At 39.5% G+C, this 20828-nt stretch overlaps 1 protein-coding gene across 1 annotated transcript; it reads left to right on the top strand.

The window, feature by feature from the left end:
- The first annotated feature begins 359 nt into the window (after window positions 1-359).
- On the top strand, window positions 360-19948 carry F11 (coagulation factor XI). The gene is made up of 15 exons (XM_047716704.1): window positions 360-1074; window positions 2151-2206; window positions 4406-4568; window positions 6286-6392; window positions 7033-7192; window positions 8501-8610; window positions 9271-9430; window positions 11756-11865; window positions 11968-12130; window positions 12220-12326; window positions 15586-15754; window positions 16855-17030; window positions 17625-17720; window positions 18641-18780; window positions 19210-19948. The coding sequence occupies exons 1-15, from the start codon at window positions 1043-1045 to the stop codon at window positions 19369-19371; spliced, it is 1911 nt and encodes a 636-aa protein (XP_047572660.1). The 5' UTR covers window positions 360-1042; the 3' UTR covers window positions 19372-19948.
- Window positions 19949-20828: the final 880 nt, after the last annotated feature.

The following is a 20828-nucleotide window of genomic DNA, read 5'->3' as shown; positions in this document are numbered from 1 at the left end:
AAATCCTTAGGGCTAGTTATTGTCTAATATTATAAATGAGGAACTGAAGCTCAGAGAGATAAGGCAACTTGGCCAAGGACCCACAGGTAGCTGGTTTACAGTGCAGCAAGATGGTTTCTGCTGCGGTTCCATGAATAGTAAACTAATGAATAAATAACAGAGGACATGCCTCATCCTCGGCTTCTATAGAGATTTTAGCCTTTCTTTCAAGATCAATGGGAAGGCGCTTAACAAATACAACCAGGCGAAACCCAAGAAAGTTTCACAAGCTTTCCTCTTTGTGAACTGCACCAGGTCCTATCACTAGGGCGCACCCCCCAAGACAAAGAGAATCGACCTGTTCTGTTTCCATTGCTTTTCCTGCAAAAGCTAGATACTTGACTTCCCAGCTCTCCATTTGTCTTAGGGCGCCAACATCCAAAGAAGATACTTTAAAAGCTCCATATTTTTCCGTTTAAAAAAAAAAAAAAGTAAGTTAGACTTTCAGTGTTTGTGAGTGGAATAAAAAAGAGCTTCTTAGAACTATCAGCATAGACCTCGGCAGAAGCCTCCCCGCCTCCAACAGGTGAGGTTCCGTCCCCCCTGCTATACTGAGCATCAGTAGGTCCCTCAGGTCTTCCTTGTTTTCTTTGCAGACCGCGAGGCTCAGGTTCGGGTGGGTTTAATGATTAACAGCTGGTATTTGAACATGTGGTTCTGCGAGGCTTTGGCAAGCAGGCATACACTAATGGGAGTTTGCCCAACTGCTAAGGCATGCAGACAAATCCGAGTTATCTAACAATCTCTCTGGGCATTTTTTTTTTTTTTTGGGGGGGGGAGGGAAGACACAGTAAAATAAGACAAAAAGAGCAAGCAACTCGACCGACGAACATTTTTGATATGCCGAGATTTTAAGGGCCTTGCGGAAGTGCTCCACAAAGAGACAAGGTTGCATAACATTGGGAATCAGTTAAAGTAAATATCAAAGTGAGCATTACCTGCATAAGTTCATGTAGAGGAGGATGAAGGCTATTTGGGAAGAAGAAAAACACTCTTGCTGAGAATGCGGCAAACAAGCAAACAAAATGTTCTCAGGTATGATTTCGAAAATTCTTATTTAAGATTTCTCCCAAGCAATTATCCTTTTTCTACCACTGGGGCTTAAATTTCTTTCTTTCTTTCTTTCTTTCTTTCTTTCTTTCTTTCTTTCTTTCTTTCTTTCTTTCTTTCTTTTCTTTCTTTCTTTTTACAATGGAGAGTGATTGGTTTATTAAAATTTGTCTGACCTGACATTTTAGAAGCTTATAGCTCTAATCAGTTTGAGAGAAGATGCAGAATGAAAGAAGACTAATCATTTGTAATTAATGACAAGTATTTTGCAAATTAAAAAGGTTTTCAAGATCAATATTAAGAAATAAGTCTTGGGGCGCCTGGGTGGCTCGGTAGGTTAGGGCCTCTTGCCTTCGGCCCTGGTCATGAAATCAGGGTCCTGGGATCAAGCCCCGCATCAGGCTCTCTGCTCAGCGGGGAGTCTGCCCCCCACCCCCGCCTCTCTGCGTACTTGTGCTGTCAAATAAATTAAAAAAAAAAAAAGTCTTGATTTTTATCACTGATGGTCGGTTTTTTATAGAAGAGTTAAATCAGTACTTTGTGGGGATGAGTACATTTATGGATGACCAAGACAGTCTATGAATATATTTGCAGCAGAATTTTTAAAATGGGAAACTTTGTAAGTAGAAATCATTTGGAGCTCAACAGCTATAGAGACTTCAGCGATGGAAAGTAAGGAAGCAATTTCTAAGGGAAAATAAAAGTGGAAAAATTGGAGTTGGGGAAGGGTCAGATGATGGCCGTGAGAAATCTCTGGTTAATGGTGAGGGGCAGGCGGGGTGGGGGTGGGGGCGGGGAGGAAGCAAAGATGAGGGGTGTAATCTCCCCTGTCAGTTCTGGGTTCTTCAGAACTAGGAAAGTGTTGAACTCTACACACAACCATGCTGAAGAATGTCCTGGGATGTGGGGAAAGAAAAATTCAGCATTATGGTAAGAACCCTGGGAACACTATGGAATTAACCACTCCCTCCCTCCCTATGTCTTATAAACACTGATGGCAGTAAGCTAATTATAAATTCACATTTTACGTTTTAAACACATGCACATTTTTCTCTTTGTAGGATGATTTTATTATATCAAGTGGTACATTTCATTTTATTTGCCTCAGTTTCTGGTGGTAAGTAGAGCTTAATCTTAGGTATGAATTGGAAAGAGCTTGGTTCCCTGACTTGAAAACGAGGAAACAAAAGGGGTTGATCCCAGGGACGGAAATCACACTGAGGTCCCATGCCATCTATTCCAGGGAAGGACATCATAGTTTTATTTTTCACTTAAGGCTCTGGGGGTTTTCAAAACAGGAGAGACAAATGAGGTACAGGAACTCTTCATAATAGCAATAATCTATATGTATGTCTATATACACATCTGTACTATATTTATATCCAAATCCATATCACTCATACTAGTTTGATGGTAATTAGTACTTGCTTTGCACCAAGAGGTGGGATGTGTGGGCAGTGGGAGTATTTTGAGCTGTTAATAGACTTCATTAAGGCGGTGGGGCGGTGGGTGGGGGGAACTGCTGTACAATCTGTTGGAAGCAACGCAGAACTTGTGGGGGGCAGGTTTCTGTTAACCTCCAGGTCATTCTTGGCTAGCTGCCAATTTCGGAGAAAATTATGCTATCTGCAGAGGTTGTAGTTGGGTAATTTAGAAGGTATATATGGTGGGTTTTGAGCAGAGTCTGTGGCAGGGATCCTTACTCCTTTTTCCCCATAAATCCATGGAGACTATATTCTCAGAATAATGTCTTTAAAGACATAAAGTAGGGGCACCTGGGTGGCTCAGTGGGTTAATGCCTCTGCCTTCGGCTCAGGTCATGATCAGGTCCTGGGGTCAAGCCCCGCATCGGGCTCTCTGCTCAGCGGGGAGCCTGCTTCCCCCCCCCTTCTCCCTCTCTGCCTGCCTCTCTGCCTACTTGTAATCTCTGTCTGTCACATAAATAAATAAAATCTTTTTAAAAAAAAAGACATAAAGTAAAAATACACAGGATTACCAAGAAAATCAAGTATATTGCAATATACTTAATTAATGTGTTTAAAACAAAAACACCCCGAACTCTGATATTAAAAATAGATCTGCTTCATATTAACACATGATATAACAAGATTTAGTGGTTAAAATCTTAGTGGTCTAAAATTTTAGTGGTCTAAAAATGCAGAGTAATAATTACTACCAAACTAGTCATGAGGATAATGGTATTTTAAGGTATCTGTGGGTAGTATTTTCTTTTTAAATCTTATAATTGTACTATAACAAAGTTGCAGATACTGTGAACACTATGTGCTTTGTTACTTACATTAACAAGAGAAGTCTATGCCACATTTCAGTTAGAGGTTAGAGAAAATAAAGCTGGAATTTTCCCCATCCAAGGCCATGGGCTACCTAAATCCTGTAAGCCTCTAGTGATAGTTTTCACTCTCCCTACTTACATATTTTCCTATATATTTGGTATGTTGGTTATTGCTACAATAAATATTTGAGTTATATTTTATCCTCCCAAAGTATTTCATTTTTACCAAATCTGTATGTATACATTTACATATATAGTATGCATATAGTAAATGTATATGAAAGATATTAAGAAGACCATGGGCGGTATAGTAGTACTTCTTAATAGGAATATACCAAGATTAAAAACTACAACCTTTTATTCAGTGACTAAATAATAATGACCCAAAGAGTCATAATCTGGAATATTAGCTATCTCTTCCTAGAAACAGAAAAAAAATTAATCTATGCACTTTAGCTTTAAAAGAAAAAAACACAAACCTGTGTATGGTTTCAGTTAGAATGGGATTCAGTTATTTTTCTGAGCGTCTAAAGTTCCTGTTACTAAACTGGCCCATTTAAAATAGTAGTATGATACTGAATATCACATCCAGGGCCATTGAGCACTATTCAAAAGTGGTCAGTCTGGATCCTTTGTTTCATATAAACATGGAATTTCAACAAGCAAGCAGCAGGGAAAGGAAAGAGCAGGTGGCCCAGTCCAGACTTGGATGCAATGCTAAAGAACATCTTGGGCCAGTAAAGCTCTGTGCAATTATTCAGTCACCCACAAAGCTCCCGTGTCTCCTAGACAACCCCCATCTGCACCATTCCATTAAGGCAAACGTGCCATTTTGTGATTTCCTTTTCTGTCTGAGACTTCTCACCCAATAAACTACCATAAAAGTATTGATTGCTCTGATTTCCAAGGTCAGGCATATTTTCTGTTATGTAGACCTGCTCTGCTGGCCTTTGTGAGATTATTTTCTAATCAGTTACGTGCAACTAAAATCCAAAATAAGGCATGCAATGTATTACATCACAGACTGTGTGACCGAGCTGTTGACAGACACCTGCTTCGAAGGAGGAGACATCACTACCGTCTTCACGCCAAGTGCCAGGCATTGCCAGCTCGTCTGCACCCACCACCCACGCTGTTTGCTTTTCACCTTCGTGGCTGAATCGTCTTCTCAAGATCCTACCAAATGGTAAATGTTTGCATTTCTACATAGCAGAAATAGTTTTTACATGAGGATTACTTACCAATGAGTATTCATCTACCATTTTATAAAATGTATAGTCAGTAGTTGGAAAACATACTGTCCTTCAATTGAAATACAAAATATTACAGAAAAAAAAGGATGGTGTTTTGGCAGATAGGGGAGGAGCAGATGTGCCCCTCAGTGTGGACTTTCCAACTTCTCTGTGGTCTAGATTTTAATGGTGTACTTTCTCTCCTATTTCTCTCCACTTTTATGCCTCTTAATCATTTTGTTCTTTGCTTTTTGATTGTTATTGATGTTGGATGTTATTTAAACTGGTGCTTTTCCCTCAGTTATTTTATTAGGAGGTAAATATTTGTAATGGTAGTTTCAAAGAATAGTACGGTAGTCCCCTGACACCACCAAGACTTTTGCCATTTCTTCCCTATCTACCTCTCTTTCTATCATCAGTCTAATCTATCTGTTGAACCACTTGAATTAATTTGAAGACATTATAACATTTCACCCCTAAATATTTCAGTATACATTTTCCTACACGAAAAACATATAATTTTAACAAGAATCCCTTTATATCATCTCAGTTGTCCCCCAAATATAATTTATAGCTATTAACCAGAATCTTCTTCAGAAGATTGCATTTGCATTTGATCACAAATTGCATTTAGTGGTTTTATATCTATAATTATGGTTTTATTTTTATTTTTTTTAAAGATTTTACTTATTTGAGAGAGTGAGTGAGAGAGAGCATGAGAGGGAGAGGATCAGGGGGAGAATCAGACTCCCCACTGAGCTGGGAGCCCAATGACGGACTCGATCCTAGGACTTGGGTTTCATGACCCCAGCCGAAGGCAGTCACTTAACCGACTGAGCCACCCAGGTGCCCTAGAGTTACATTTTTAAAATTTTAGGACATTCCATCCACAATTTTTGTTTCCATGTTGAACCTGAAAATTCAGTAACAAAGCTTTACTACAGAACTAAGTTATCAACATCTTTGTGTCTTATTGCCACATTCATAGATATTTACATAGTACCCAGAACTTATGAAATTACTATTCTAGAATCTAGAGCAGAGCTTGGCAAACTTTTTCTTGACAAGGCAGGGAATAGTTTGGGCTTTACAGGTCAAAAAGCAAAATCAAGAATATTAAGTACTTATATAACCATTTAAAATGTAACCATTTAAAAATATAGAAACCATTCTCAGCTCATGGGCCAGACAAAACAGATGGAAGATTGTTTTACCAACAGGCCAGAGTTCACCCACTCCTGTTTCCAGGTAGTAGGGAATATAATATGTGATCTTTTAAGTGTAGGGATGTTGGAATGAGAAACAAATTTGCAGTTTTGCCAAGAAAATATTTGTTTTGGCAGGAGATAGAGGAGTTTGTTTCTTTCTCTTTGACTTTCTGTGTGCTGGCTTTTAAGATCCATTCTTTTATTTTTATTTTTTTAAAGATTGTATTTATTTATTTGACAGAGCTCACAAGTAGGCAGAGAGGCAGGCAGAGAGAGAGGAGGAAGCAAGCTCCCTGTTGAGCAGAGAGAGCCCTGCGGGGCTTGATCCCAGGACCCTGAGATCATGACCTAAGCATGACCTAAGGCAGAGGCTTAATCCACTGAGCCACCCAGGTGCCCCAAGATTCATTCTTTTAAAATATAAATTCTCATGCAGTAATTTTTTTTTTTTTTTTTTAAACAGGTTTACTTGTATCCTGAAAGACAGTGTAACAGAAACACTGCCAAGGGTGAATATGACAGGAGCCATTTCTGGATATTCTTTCAAGCAATGCTCACACCAAATAAGTGGTAAGTTGTCTTATTAGAATTTGTAAATACTAGTTACTGTGATGTATATCACATATGGTTTTATAATTATAAAACAAAACCCTGCTGTATGGTCATAGAGTCTCCAAATGAAGTTAGTTTCTTCAGTGTAGAATAAAAACTAAGCATGCATATCCCCCCCATTCATTAAAATTTACACAATAAAAGGACATGATCTTACTACATTAGTCCTCACCATTCGTTTGTTGTCTTTCTCTTTCCCAGTTTAAAGTTTTATATAAAAGTCCTTATTAAACATATGACTTCAAATCAAAAGAGCAGCTGTAAAAGTTGAGATGACACTTGCCTTAATAGTCAAAAGATTCCTGGATAGTTTAGTCAATCAGTCAGAGGGTTAAAGGAGATCAGGGAGGCGAGGGCAGAAAACTGAAACAGTGATTTACAAGTTTACATTGTTGCAATATAAGAAGGACATGGGCATTGTTTTGCGGCTTCCACCTGAGAGTAGAAATTAAGCAGATTAAGATGAAAACAAAGGATTTCTGAGGAACAGTGGCAGTAAGTGTGGAAAGAGGAAGTCAGGAGGGACAGTTGCTAAGGTAGCATTATTCCAATTGCCCCTGGAGTCTGGAAGATTGCCATTTTCTGCTTTTGTTTCCAGCTTGCAACAAAAAGGTGTATGTGGGCTTGGACATGAAAGGCATGAACTATAATGGCTCGATCGCTAGGAATGTTCAGGAATGCCAAGAGAGGTGTACGAATGATGTGCACTGTCACTTTTTCACATACGCAACAAGCCAGTTTCCCAGCGCAGAGCATCGGTGAGTGAGCAATGGGCTGAATCCAAGGACAGTAAGTAGATCATTACATTATCGGATGAAAAACATGTATTGCATGGAGCACTGGGTGTGGTGCAGAAGCAGTGAATGTTGGAACACTGAAAAGATAAAAATTTTTAAAAAAGGAGAAAAAAAAAGAAAAACAAAATTTCTCTTTAGCTAAATGCCAGAATTTACTTTTAGCCCCTAAATGACATTATTACAGTAAGTACAGTGCTGATAGTCTTCTTCACAGAAAGTCGCGTTTAAGGCCCAACTCGGATGCATTTCCTTATAGTAAGGAGTCTGTCTTTTACTGACATTGTTACATTAAAAAAAAAAAGATTAACCCATCTCCTAACTAATTTAAAAATGACACATTTCTTCATTGATAGTTTTGAGAGTTATTATTGGTCTGACTATGCCATTCCTTGCCTAAAGGATTATAGAACCAAAAGGAAAAACCCGCTCAGGCCTCTTTAAATGAAAGTTTCTTACCTAAGACAAAATAACTGAAACCCATGTGAAGTGTTTTAAAATCTTTCCCATATTGGATTTTGAAATATTCTAGAGATAAATGGGTAGGATATAAAAAGGACTTGATCTCTAATGATGAATCTGTGTTCTCTTTTTAAAAAAAGTTTAGGGAAGAAATATCACTGACTTAGATTTACAAATATTTGCGATGTTTTTGAGTACTATGGTAAATTATACTTATGTAGAATCCATAGAGAAAGAGAAATAAGTTCAAATGACTAACATTTGAATTTACTTTTGGGTTTTAACATTGCCACTCTCCATATTCACAACAGGGACATGAATGCAAAGCAAATAAAGCAATAGAGATTTATTTCAAAAACAATGATAAAACCCTAATAAGCAAGCTTTCATGGTTTGTATTTAGCTTAGTTCATATATCTTTTTACATATTTTATATCTAAGACTTAACACAATGGGGACAGCAAGCCAGGAACTTGGAAGTTGCTGGGCATTATAAAAAAGTTAAACTGCTAAAATTGAGAAGGGCTTGAGAATTCATTACTTCCCACCTGATACTCTTTAGACCATCCTTCCTCCAAAGCTGGCATTTTTGTGATGAAAAACAAACTTGACAAAATTCACAGGCCCACCAGGTCTTGGCAGAGCAAGGACTGAAGTCCAGCTGTCCCGTTCTCAGATTCATGCTTTTCAGAGCGATCCCTTAGCTGTAATGCCCAGGTAGTGTCTACATTGGAATTTCTTATCACCTTACGCTTTTTCCTGCTTGTATTTAGAGGAGTAAAACATTTTTCCATTTTTGTTTTTAATCAGTAACATTTGTCTCCTGAAGTACACCCAAATGGGGCTACCAACCAGAATAATGAAGCTTGGTTCAGTGGTGTCTGGATTTTCCTTGAAATCCTGTGCGCTTTCTAACCTGGGTAACTATTATTACTTCGTGAGATGGTTTGGCCATTAAATAGTAATGCGTGCTGATGGTATGTATGATGGGTGCTCACTGATGAAATGGACCAAATGATCTTTTACCTTCTTCCTGTGAAAAAATTCATTATGTCCTGTATAATTAGAGCTACGTTGGAATTTAAAATAATCACTTTACGTTTCCTCATTTAAAAGAAAATTTTGAAGATCCTGAGATTAAAAAAAACTTTAAAAAATTGTTATGGAGACTTTATTACCTTAGAACAATTTTAGATTTGCTGCAGAGTTGAGGGGAAAGTAGAGATGCCCCATATACCCTTGTGCCCCACCCATGCGCAGACTCCCTCATGATCAATATTCCCCTCCAGAGTGGTATGTTCGTTACAGTTGATTAATGTACGTGAACCCATCCTAATCCCCTCATGTCCATGGTTCACTTTCACTTGCACTCTTGGTGGTGTGTATTCTGTGGGTTTGGACAATGTCATTACAGTATCATACAGAGAATTTCCACTGCCCTCAAATTCTTCTGTGCTCAGCCTATTCATCCCTCCCTCGCCCCCTAACTTTTCATATGGCATTTACAAATATGATAACTGGGATTTTACCGATTGTGTGGGAGAACTGATTCCTTAAGCATAGTGTCTTCTGTTGTGCAGCTTGCATTAGGGACATTTTCCCTGGTACGGCGTTTGCAGACAGTAACATTGACAGTGTCGTGGCTCCAGATGCCTTTGTCTGTCGCCGCATTTGTACTCACCATCCCAGTTGTTTGTTTTTTACCTTCTTTTCTCAAGAATGGCCAAAGGAATCTGAAAGGTAAGGAGTTCAGATTAAGATTAATGTGGTATCTTTTAAAACAACTGCTCAAAATCCATTGTTAACAATTCTGAGCGGCTACACATTTGATCTAAATGCCTGCATAGAGTAGATCAAATTTGCAAAGAAGAATTCCTAGCTCCTCTCTCTTTCTGTTCCCAACCTAATGGCCACAAATCCCATGTTAGCAAGAACTCTTGTTTTCTTTAGCTGGGGGAGGTCCCTGCCTTCAGCAAAGAGAGTTGCCTAGCTCTTAACGGAATGAAGAAAACATGGATGACCATTAAGAGGCAACTTCATCCAATGCCCAGTTTGAGATCATTGAGCAGAAAAAGCTAGGAATACCAGTGAAATGTCCAATCACTGTGAAGAGAAGGGGAAGTGAAGGCCTATATTAATGAAATGGGGGATAATTGCGGAGGGAGTTTTGATACTTGAGGTGGTGTTTCCCTACTGATAGGTATTAATACAGGAAACCATAGTAAAGCGTAAGAATTGTCTTTGATCATTAAAGGGTTATTTTTTGGGGTTGCTGCCCCTCATTAATAAGACCTACTAAAAAAAAACCCTAAGTCTATTTCAAAATCTAGGTTCTCTGTATTATCTGAATCAGAATTCTCAGAATCCTTGGTATTCACTTGATTTGGTTGCCCACATGGGGATTGTATCCCCAAGAGCAATCCAACCAGGGTAGCCCTCAAGTTCCTTGTCCATCAAGCAAGCCTGGTTTTCCATTGAGCAACTTTCAAAAGTATTCAGTCTGTCACATGAAAATATATCTGTTGCTTTCATTTACTCAACAACATAATGTAATTTATTCGGTGCCTACTGTATACCAGGCACTGTTCTAAAGATTTTATTTATTTATTTGACAGAGAGAGATCACAAGTAGACAGAGAGGCAGGCAGAGAGAGAGAGGGAAGCAGGCTCCCCGCCGAGCAGAGAGCCCGATGTGGGACTCGATCCCAGGACCCTGAGATCATGACCTGAGCCCGAAGGCAGCGGCCCAACCCACTGAGCCACCCAGGCGCCCCCAGGCACTGTTCTAAATACCAGGGATACTATTAATGAAATAAACAGATAAAAACCCTGCCCTATTTGGACCAGAGTGAAAGTGATAGAGAAGTAATCATATTAGGATATATTGTCCACGTAGGGCCAATAAGATTTGCTGATGAATTTGACATCGGCTCTGGAGGAAAAAAAGTCAATGATAGCGCTAAGACTTTTGGCCCAGGGAGCTGAGAGGATGAAAACCCCATCACGGGGATGTAGATTTCAAGAGGGAAGAGATGCCTAGTAGACATCCAGAAGTGTTGAATTGGCAATTGGAAAGAGAAATCTGGAATGAAGAAGAGAGGTTTATGTTCTAGATCTGTGTTCAGGTGTTACCAGCATACATGGTAATTGAAGTGACTGAAACTGGGTGAGAACATTAAAGAACTGAAAGCAGGCAGAGAAGAAAGGAGGTTCAGAGATTGAGCCGTGGGACATGATAAATGCCACAAATTAGAAAGATGGCTTTGATACCATTGGGTTCATCGCTGTTCTTTTTCTTTGTATTCCTTTTATAAAATTCTCAATCAATGTAAGAGGAGTAACACATTGGATCCTCAGTACAGGGTGAGAGAGGGGGATGAACACTATAGGCCAAGCCTTGGCTTTTTACATTTAAATTAATTAAAATTAAATAGAAGTATATATTCATTTCTACAGTTGTATTAGCCACATCCAAGTGCTCACTAGCCACATGTAGCTAATGGCCATTGCCTTGGATGGCACAGACATGGACTATTTCTATCACTGCGGAAAATTCTGTTGGACAGCTCTGCTCTGCACTGTGATTTGGGGCTAATTAGGAAAAGTTCCTTCCTTCTAGGAAGATGCTCCCTGTGCAGAGTCTGTGTTGGAATGCATTTATCCCTGTCTAAGCCACGAATAAATCTGCCATCCAGAGTCACCCAGCAACTCCGGACGCCAGATTTCTCCGTTAACACGAAAGTGATGGAATCTTTTAGTTGGGTTAGGAGATTTGAAAGAAAGGGGGTAAAGAAGGAAAGTGCTCGGAACACTGACAATAGAACCAGCTCAGAAAATTTTTATGGAGGCAAGTGGTTTCGTTTTGAAGATCTGTCTGCCACCTGTGGATCATGGGGTCTCACTCAATGATTTATGAAGTGTACTTACAAAATGAAAATTTTTTCACTGTCCAGGATCAACATGAATTAATTGCCTTTTGTATGTGCTATAAAAAATGGTTCTTCTCTTTGATATGTCTTACATGATATATTTACATTACCCCCCCCCCACTTTTTTTATGGTCAGAAATCTTTGTCTCCTGAAAACATCTGAAAGTGGATTACCGAGTACACGCATTAAAAAGAACAAAGTTCTTTCTGGGTTCAGTCTGCAAAGCTGCAGGCACAGTGTCCCAGGTAAGCTGTGAAAGTACTTTCTCCTGCTCGAGCTCAGCACAGCCGAGGCTGACCAGTGCTGAGGTTTTGTGTCTCATATCTGATCTGTGGTTTGCTGCCTAGTGTTTTGTCACTCCTCATTTTACCACGACACTGATTTCTTGGGAGAAGAACTGGACATTGTTGATGCGAAAGGGCACGAAGCTTGCCAGAAAATGTGTACTGACGCCATACGCTGCCAGTTTTTTACCTATTCCCCATCTCCAGAATCTTGCAACGGAGGGAAGTAAGACCTATGAAGAGTTACGTATACACTCTTGTCCCATCTTCTAGAGGGGTGCGTTATGTTTATACTCTTTTGTTTCCAACTTGCAGGGGTAAATGTTACTTAAAACTTTCTTCAAATGGATCTCCAACTAAAATACTTCATGGGAGAGGAGGCATCTCTGGATATACATTAAGGTTATGTAAAATGGATAATGGTGAGTTTAATGTTACCTGAGGAAAAATACATCTGAAGGAGTTACTCTGTACCAAATATATCACGACAGAGAGAGTCATTAATAGCCTTAAAGGGGAGAAAATTAGTACGATACAAACTTAGATGCAATTTTCTCTTATTTTTGCTCCCGTCACTCAGGCTGACCATTTTTTATGGGTAATTATTGGGCCTTAACTAGACTCTGCTAGTATTAAATGAATATGTGTTTTAATTTGACACATTTATACAGCTGGTGTTTCATGGTGAGACTCAGGTTTAGCCAACACTTTGATGTTTGATTCTTATTATGAAGGCCAGTGATCTTTCTTATCATCCTTTAAAAAATGAATATCAGCCAACATTTTGGTTAATCAAATCATTCATTTTCTGTCCATCGGCCATGACTTGACTTTTAACTGAAAGATAAATAATTATCATATGTTTGAAAAATTATGCATTTATTCAAAAAATAAAGTAGTTCCTTCTCAGGGGCCTTCATTCTTTCTGATTGTCTACAAGTGTTCTGCATATCTATTACTATTGGCAAAAATTTACAGTAAAACCTTTTTAATTTATAACAATGAGTGTGGTAGGGTAGAAAGGAAATAAAAAGATTGTATACATTAAAGAAGACCTATACTAACATAAACATTTTAATGGAAATCAGACCAGCTGTGGCCAATTCCAGGGGCTAATTTCTAAGCATAGTACCAAGTGCTGGTTTTTAGGCAAACAGACGATCTAAGGGACAGAATCCCCAAGAGGAAAGAATATACCACACTCCTCCCTAAATTACCCATTATGACTTCAGTATTTACTGATTTACATAAAACTACATTTTAGATTTTTGTTGCTTAATGTCCAGTATTATAAAGTACTACAAATTTAAGATTCAATGAGATTTAGTGAATAAAAAGGAGTGATGATTATACTTTGTAATGGTTTTCAGAGTATGAAAATTTTTTTGTGTTAGAATTCTCTGCTGAGAAGATGAGTAAATCCTTAACTTCTGAGAACTTGTCACATAGCATATACCATATTGTGTGTAGTGCTTAACATCCTAACTAGGAAACCGTGCCTTCCTGGGGTGTAGAGGGGTCTGATGGGAATCTTTGGATGGCCCAAGCTCCTTAAGCTCCTTTAAAAAGCCAGCCAATGATGTTGTATCTCAAATATTCTCTGTTTTCCTCACAATACATTTACCTGAGACGGAAGGAGCATTTACAATAATTCTGTCATCTGCTAAGCACTAGAAGGGATGCTTGACATTTGGCAGATTTTGTTGTTAGTGATATTGATATAGTTTCTAAAATGGGAATCACACTTACACCTTAAATTGCAGAATCCATTCCCCACCCACCTTCCTTCTTAGCTTTTTCTCTAACAAATGTATGGATTCTGGTCCGTGAAGGCTACAGTATATATCACGTAGAAATTGATAGCTGAAGCAGAAAATACAAGATAAAGGGAAATAAAATCTTACAACTTTTTAGGGCACCTTCTGAAACTAGATAATTAGATTTTCCTGCACTATACTAGATGAAATAATACCCTAGTTGGCAGGGGGAGGGGGGATACCTACTGGAGATAGTTATCATGTATTACACTGTCATTGGTCTTCATAACTTCTTAAAGATACATAGCAATTGCCATAAAAAAAAAATGTTTCCTGACACAAAATCTAACGCTAAACACATATCTTTAGCATTTTGTTTAAACTGAGAGATGAAAGGGAATGAACAAGACCTATTACTTATCCCTAAGAAAGACTTTCTTGTTTGTAACATATTTTAGTTATGGCTTACCTATTAATTTTCCTAAACTTTGCCGTTCCTTTCTTGTAAATCATAATGGCTTCCCTGAAATTCCAGAATCTAGTCAAAATCTTCAAAATGTTACTCTGAAGCTAATCTCACTCCATCTACTCTCAGGTGAGAACTCTTCTCTCAGCATCCCAGCCTGTTTAGGCTTTCTTAAGCACATCAAGCTTATTCCTGCCTCCACATGCACCAACTGGTGTTTTCTCCAAGACTCCTTTTCCTGACTTCTCTTTTGATTTGAAGTCTGCCCCAGGATTATATATCCGTTTCCCTGTTGAGGAAAAAAAGGCCTGGATAGACTGTTTACTGACTTTGTGTTTACCCATACTTTGTGTTTACCCACAAAACCAGGAGGCGGACCATCTAGGCTTCTGACTAGTGACTCTCTTGCTAATTTCACACTCCTCCTTTAGCTAAGGCCATGAACCTTCCCTGATCCTCTGGGCCTTGCTATTCTAAGTGTGGTCTGAGTGTAGCATGTTGAGGTTACCAGTAAACTTGCTAGAAAGAATTTCAGGTTTCACCCTAGACTGAATCAGAATCAGTATTTTAAAAAACAATCAGTGAAAAAATAAAGTAAAAATAAAATAAAAGATAACCCGGTGATCCATATGCACATTAAAATATGAGAAGAATTGCTCTAGAAAACTGTTGTCTATGAGCACCTCATTCCCATTCTACCTGGGTTGCTGGGCCAGATTTGGCCAAGACTCCCATCAGGAGGGTGGGTGCTCATGTTTGGCATCTTAGGAAGTAGAAGCAGAATGGACTGTCCTACCCAGGGCAGCTAAGACAGGAAGAAACAGAGGGGTAAATCAGAATCAAAGTCCTTGAGAGAACGTCCAACTGTCAACAAGACCCAAAGGCAGAAACAGTTCAAAAACAGAAGAGCAGCTCAGGTTTAGATGGAACGCAGCTGGAGCAGGAGAGACTGGGATCAAAGGTCAGCCCGAAGGGAAGAAGATGGGGGAATTGGACAGATGCTGTAAACTGAGTGGAAGGATATTCTCAAGCTTCAGGGATGATTTAAATTCAGATTCCTAGGCTCTGCTGTCCAAGTTTCTGATCTATCAGGTCTGAGGGAAGCTCAAGAGGTTGCATCTCTAACAAATTCCCAGCTGATGTGATAGGTCTAAGGGCCACCCTTGACAATGACTTCTTTGAAAGAACCATTAGGGTTTATCATGTGAGGGAGGATAAGACTGCATGCAATACTGGATGAGACTTTCTTTGGGGACGTGTGATTACCAGGCGCCTCAGTCATTCAGTTTTCCTGTGTATGCTTCGCTTGCCAACTTGATTACAAAATTTCTTCATGTCAGCGTCATGATAGAATATGGAATCAAGGGAAGGTTTTCTCCTCTTTGAACCTGAAGGGACGTAACTACTGATGGAAAAGGAAGATTTAGGAAGCTCCTCATTGCCACCCCTCTGTTGCAGTGTGTACAACCAAAATCAAACCCAGAATTGTTGGAGGAACGGCATCTGTTCATGGCGAGTGGCCATGGCAGATAACTTTGCAGATCACGTCACCCAGCCAGAGACACCTGTGTGGAGGCTCCATCATTGGAAACCGGTGGATATTAACAGCTGCTCACTGTTTCGACGAGTTGGTACCATTCCTGTTTTTATTAGTTCCCCAGGCTCACACATATATTAAATCTGTCGTTAGCATTTTAGTAAGTACTTTAAAAATGCAAATTATCCTATTTGCTAAATTAAATTTCTAGAGTGAAAAAAAGAAATGCAGAAGGTAAGAACCACTTATGGTCTGCCAGCATCAGATGAGGTGCGGAAACATGATGGCATACTATTTCATGTGCCCATTTAAATGCATCCAAATGTCCAGGAGTGTTCTTGGTAGTTCCTTCAGGACATATCTTCTGTGCATTGTCTTGGGCCTCGGGTCCAGAACTAAACACAAGGAGAATTTCCCCTTCTCTAAATCTAATATGCCATTCTCTCCCTTGCTGCTTCTTCCCCGTCTCTCTTTTCTCTTCCCCCTCCTCCTCTCTCTCTCTCTCTTCTCTCCCTATGTTTCCAAATACAGAAGGAAGAGTTCATTATAAATCCTCAAATTGGATTCCCTACTTAGGTCATTTTCAATATTGGCCAGACCTAAAAGCTCCATCGGGAGATTATGTGTATCCCAGGGAATTTTAGTTGGCCAAACTTGCTCTTTGTACTCAGAATTCTCTGAGTTTCCAGACATGGTATTGTGTGTGTGTGTGTGTGTGTGTGTGTGTTTTTCCGCCAATATGTAGCATACTCACATTATAACTCACAGATATGTTTGAAGTCCATAGTCTCCTTTACCTTTTTTTTTTTTAACACCTTTTTCCTATGAGAAAATGGAGTACCAGAAATCCAAGTGAATTTCTCAAGATCACAGCTAATAATGCTAGGATTGAGACTAGAACCTAGAACTCTTCATGAGAGGGAGATTGAGAGAGAAAAAGAGAGAGAACACGTGTGTGTGTGTGTGTGGGGGGGGTGTGTTGGGTGAAAAGAGCCTTCATTCATTTTTATGTGTTTTTTATAGTATATACTAACCCAGAGCTTTCTATGGGAGGAATATGTGAGTGAAAAAGCTTACTATGCAATCACTCCTTTCCATCAGAAAGCCCACCACCTGTAGAAAACGTTAGTAATAGGTAATTAGCAACTTGGTAATGGGAATTTCTTATCCTCTTATTGTTTTTTCCTTAGGGTAGAGTCACCTAAAATCTTGCGTGTCTATAGTGGCATTCTAAACCAATCAGAAATTAAAAAGGACACATCTTTCTTTGGGGTTCAAGAAATAATAATTCATGATCAATATGAAGTGGCAGAAAGTGGGTATGATATTGCCTTGTTGAAACTGGAAACCGCAATAAATTACACAGGTATGTTGGAATTTTAAATGGGAAGTTATCAAGAATGATTTCTTAGAGGTAATGTTTAACATCTCCAGATTCATGACCTGACCTCCGCAATCTCAAGGTGGTGTGATCGTGAAAGAGAGAGGGTCTGCAAAGCTAGTCTTTTAGTCTGTTAAGACTGGCACTCTTTCCTGATTATTAAATAAATAAATTTTATTGTGGGATGTGGGTGAAGAGCTAAGTTTTCTGCAGGTTTTCTCAGATGCACCAAATGACATAACTCTATAACATGTTGGAATATTAAAGATGATTTATATCTCTCTTTTAGAGACAAAAAGACTGCAGGTCAGAACAAGTAAGCAATTTCTACAGGGTCACAGACCTAGTTAGAGAGATGGAGTTCATGGGGAGGGCTGTGCCTTGTCTCTGCCTCATTCTTACCCATCTAGTATGTGACGGATAATGCTGAACATGAGTGAAAATGAGTGGAAATGAGGCAAAACCCAAATATAATAAATAGAGAACACCAACATGATGTAAAGCTAAAGAAGAGAGTCTCTCCTGGGAGAGAAGATATAATTTGATTCTGATGACTAAACTATGATTTTTAAAATTTAGATGCTCAGAGGCCCATATGTCTACCTTCCAAAGGAGATAGAAATGTAATATATACTGATTGCTGGGTGACTGGATGGGGGTACAGAAAGTTAAGAGGTAAGAAATGATGTTTCTCAGTGTGCTCCATCCTAAAGGTAAAGAACATAGCTCAGGTTTACCCTTATCTGCTGTATCATGGCATACAGCTAAAATGTGAGTAAAATAATCATGTCCTTCAACTACAGAAAGCATATAATAAAAGTGAAAGGCAGGGCACCTAGGTGGCTCGGTCAGTTAGGCGTCTGCCTTCAGCTCAGGTCACGATCTCAGGGTCCTGGGATCAATCCCCACATCAGGCTCCCTGCTCAGCGGAGAGTCTGTTTCTCCCTCTGCCCCTCTTCCTGCTCATGCTCTTGGTCTCTCTCTCTCTCTTTCTCAAATAAATAAATAAATAAAACCTTTAAAAAAATAAAAAGGTAGGGGCGCCTGGGTGGCTCAGTGGGTTAAGCCGCTGCCTTCGGCTCAGGTCATGATCTCAGGGTCCTGGGATCCAGCCCCCGTATCGGGCTCTCTGCTCAGCAGGGAGCCTGCTTCCTCCTCTCTCTCTGCCTGCCTCTCTGCCTGCTTGTGATCTCTGTCTGTCAAATAAATAAATAAATAAAATCTTTAAATAAAATAAAAAGGTAAAGTTGCCCAAGTGAGGAGGATCCCACATCTGTTTGATTGGAAATTTTAAACATGACAATCTCATTTAAAGACTAATTATTTTTAATTGACGTTTAATGTGAAACCTAGCACTTTCCATGAAATGTCCTGGCCTATTCAGTTATTTTCTCTGGGCTATAATTCCAGTTAGAGGCATACTTAATTTTGAACTTAATGTTCACAAATAATCTCTATATTTTGTAATTATAAAAGGTTTATGAGGTAAACCTAATATTTTTTCTAGATTTTTATATAAGTATGATTTTGATTTTAAATTCATACCTTTATATTATATATATATGATGATTCCATTAACCATTTTTTTTTTTCAGGCAAAATACAAAATACTCTCCAGAAAGCTAGCATACCCTTGGTGACGACTGAAGAATGCCAGATAAGATACAGAAGGCATAAAATAACGAATAAGATGATCTGTGCAGGCTATAAAGAGGGAGGGAAGGATGCTTGTAAGGTAAGAGTGTTTTCAACCAGTTGAATACATTCACATTAGAATGTTTAATGCATTTTTTAAAGAGAGAGCGAGAGCGAGCGCATGCACACAAGCGGGGGAAGGGCAGCAGGCGAAGGAGAGAATCCCAAGCATGTTCCACACAAGGAGCCTGATGTGGGGATTGATCTCACGACCCTGAGATCATGACTTGAGCCAAAACCAAGAGTTGGACACTTTACTGACTGAGCCACCCAGGCACCCCAGAAAGTTTAATGCATTTAAAAAGCAATCTTCTGGAAACCATGATATATTATTTTATTTACATTGAAGTTTATTGAAGAGCCAAGAACAGAATTTTAAGCAAAATCACTCTGAGGGAAATGTATTTAGATCAGAAGCATCTGAACTCACATGTGCACCTTTTCTTCCCCCTTCTTCACCCCATCACAGGGAGACTCAGGGGGCCCCCTGTCCTGTAAACACAACGAGGTCTGGCATTTGGTGGGCATCACCAGCTGGGGAGAAGGCTGTGGTCAAAGGGAACGGCCAGGGGTTTACACCAACGTGGTTAAGTATGTGGACTGGATTTTGGAGAAAACTCAAGCAGTGTGAAAGAGTCCCCACATGCCATTTGACACCTGAAAGGCAAACCAGATTATTTCTGGGAGGAGGGTTTTGATTGCACTGAAGACAGAAGCTGGGCCTCCATTTTCCTCCACAGGTTATGGTACTGAGATAGTAACGCAGTGAAGGGGGTGGGTATTTGTGAGAATGTGCCAAGAGAAACAAATGATCATCTTCAAAACTTCCATTCTATGATAATCGTTGTTTTCAGCATCCAGTCTCTTGGTTTTTGATCACATGTTACTGGGCCAAAGAAATACTCTATGGTGATTTTTTAAAAATTCAAGTATTGATATTTTTTAAGATTCAAGAATCCAGTTGTGGCACCAGAGGCTCCAGTAGAGCTGCCAGAAGCAACCACCATAAAAAAATTCATGAAGTGAGAACGGGGAGCTGGAGAAAAGGGGGACAAGGACAGTCACCCTCATTTTGCAAGAATCTGTACTCTGCCTACGTGAACATCTTTCTTTTGTGAAAGAAGAACTTGACTGGATTCAATGGGTGGTTTTCAGAATAATCAGGAATTTTTGTCATTTCAATTTTTTTTTTTTAAGAGGGAGAGAGCAATGGGTGGAGGGTGGGGCAGAGGGAAGGGAGAGAGGGAGAATCTTAAGCAGGCTCCATGCTCAGCACAGAGCTTGATGCAGGATTTGATCCCATGCCCCTGAGATCATAACCTGAGCCAAAATTGAGAGTTGGTTGCTCAGCCAACTAAGCCACCCAGGCACCCCTGTCATTTCGGTTTTTAATATGTTTTTAAAGTAGTTTGGGTGGACATGAACCATGAATGCATGTGAATGTGGACTCTAGGATTTCTATATGGTTTCTATATGGATTGAAGGCTGTAATTCACCTGGACGTGGTATCTTAAGGGAAGAATCTTAAAGTTGTACTTGCCTAGAAAACTACTGGTGCGTAGATTGTATATTTATTTGGTGTGATTCTGGATAAGGGAAGCTGATGGAGGTGAGGGGAGCAAGCTAGAGCTTTCCGAAGAGAAGCTGCCATGGTGAGTGTGAGTTTACAAATCTGCATTCATGGTAATAAAGGGTTTGACAGAATTCAATACAAAGTACCTCCAGACTTCAGGGAAAAAACAATTTGGGAACAAGTGGATGGCTCTTGTAGAGTCTTCTTTATCTTCAAAACAGCTCCCTGTATGCTAAGTGTTGGGGTTTGCCCTCTAGTGCGAGTATTTGGTTATTGTTTCTGATGACTAGACTGTGCACTGTTTCCCCTGCCGTTTTCAACCTGTGTCAACAACATTACATCTTATCCAGTATGAAAAATACTTAGGGAGCACACTGAACTATGAGGACATAGTGGTAAGCAAAGTGCTATGTCTTTACCTTCATGGAACCCCAGTCTAGTTAGCATGAACAACAAAAATCAAAGAATGACACAAGTGTGAAACTTCAGTGGGAGGGACGTACAGGGCTCTGTGA

This window comes from Lutra lutra, chromosome 2 (assembly GCF_902655055.1).
Source record: "Lutra lutra chromosome 2, mLutLut1.2, whole genome shotgun sequence".
NCBI classification, from domain to species: Eukaryota; Metazoa; Chordata; class Mammalia; order Carnivora; family Mustelidae; genus Lutra; species Lutra lutra.
Note: the sequence above shows the minus strand (reverse complement) of the source record. Positions and strands in the feature narration are given on the sequence as shown.

Bases quoted from the DNA above. Each gene is read 5' to 3' on its own strand.
- F11 (XM_047716704.1), top strand. From the start codon at position 1,043: ATGCGGCAAACAAGCAAACAAAATGTTCTCAG. The intron at 2,207-4,405 runs GTAAGTAGAGCT...ATTACATCACAG, and splicing joins ATTTGCCTCAGTTTCTGGTG to ACTGTGTGACCGAGCTGTTG. The intron at 11,866-11,967 runs GTAAGCTGTGAA...TTTGCTGCCTAG, and splicing joins CTGCAGGCACAGTGTCCCAG to TGTTTTGTCACTCCTCATTT.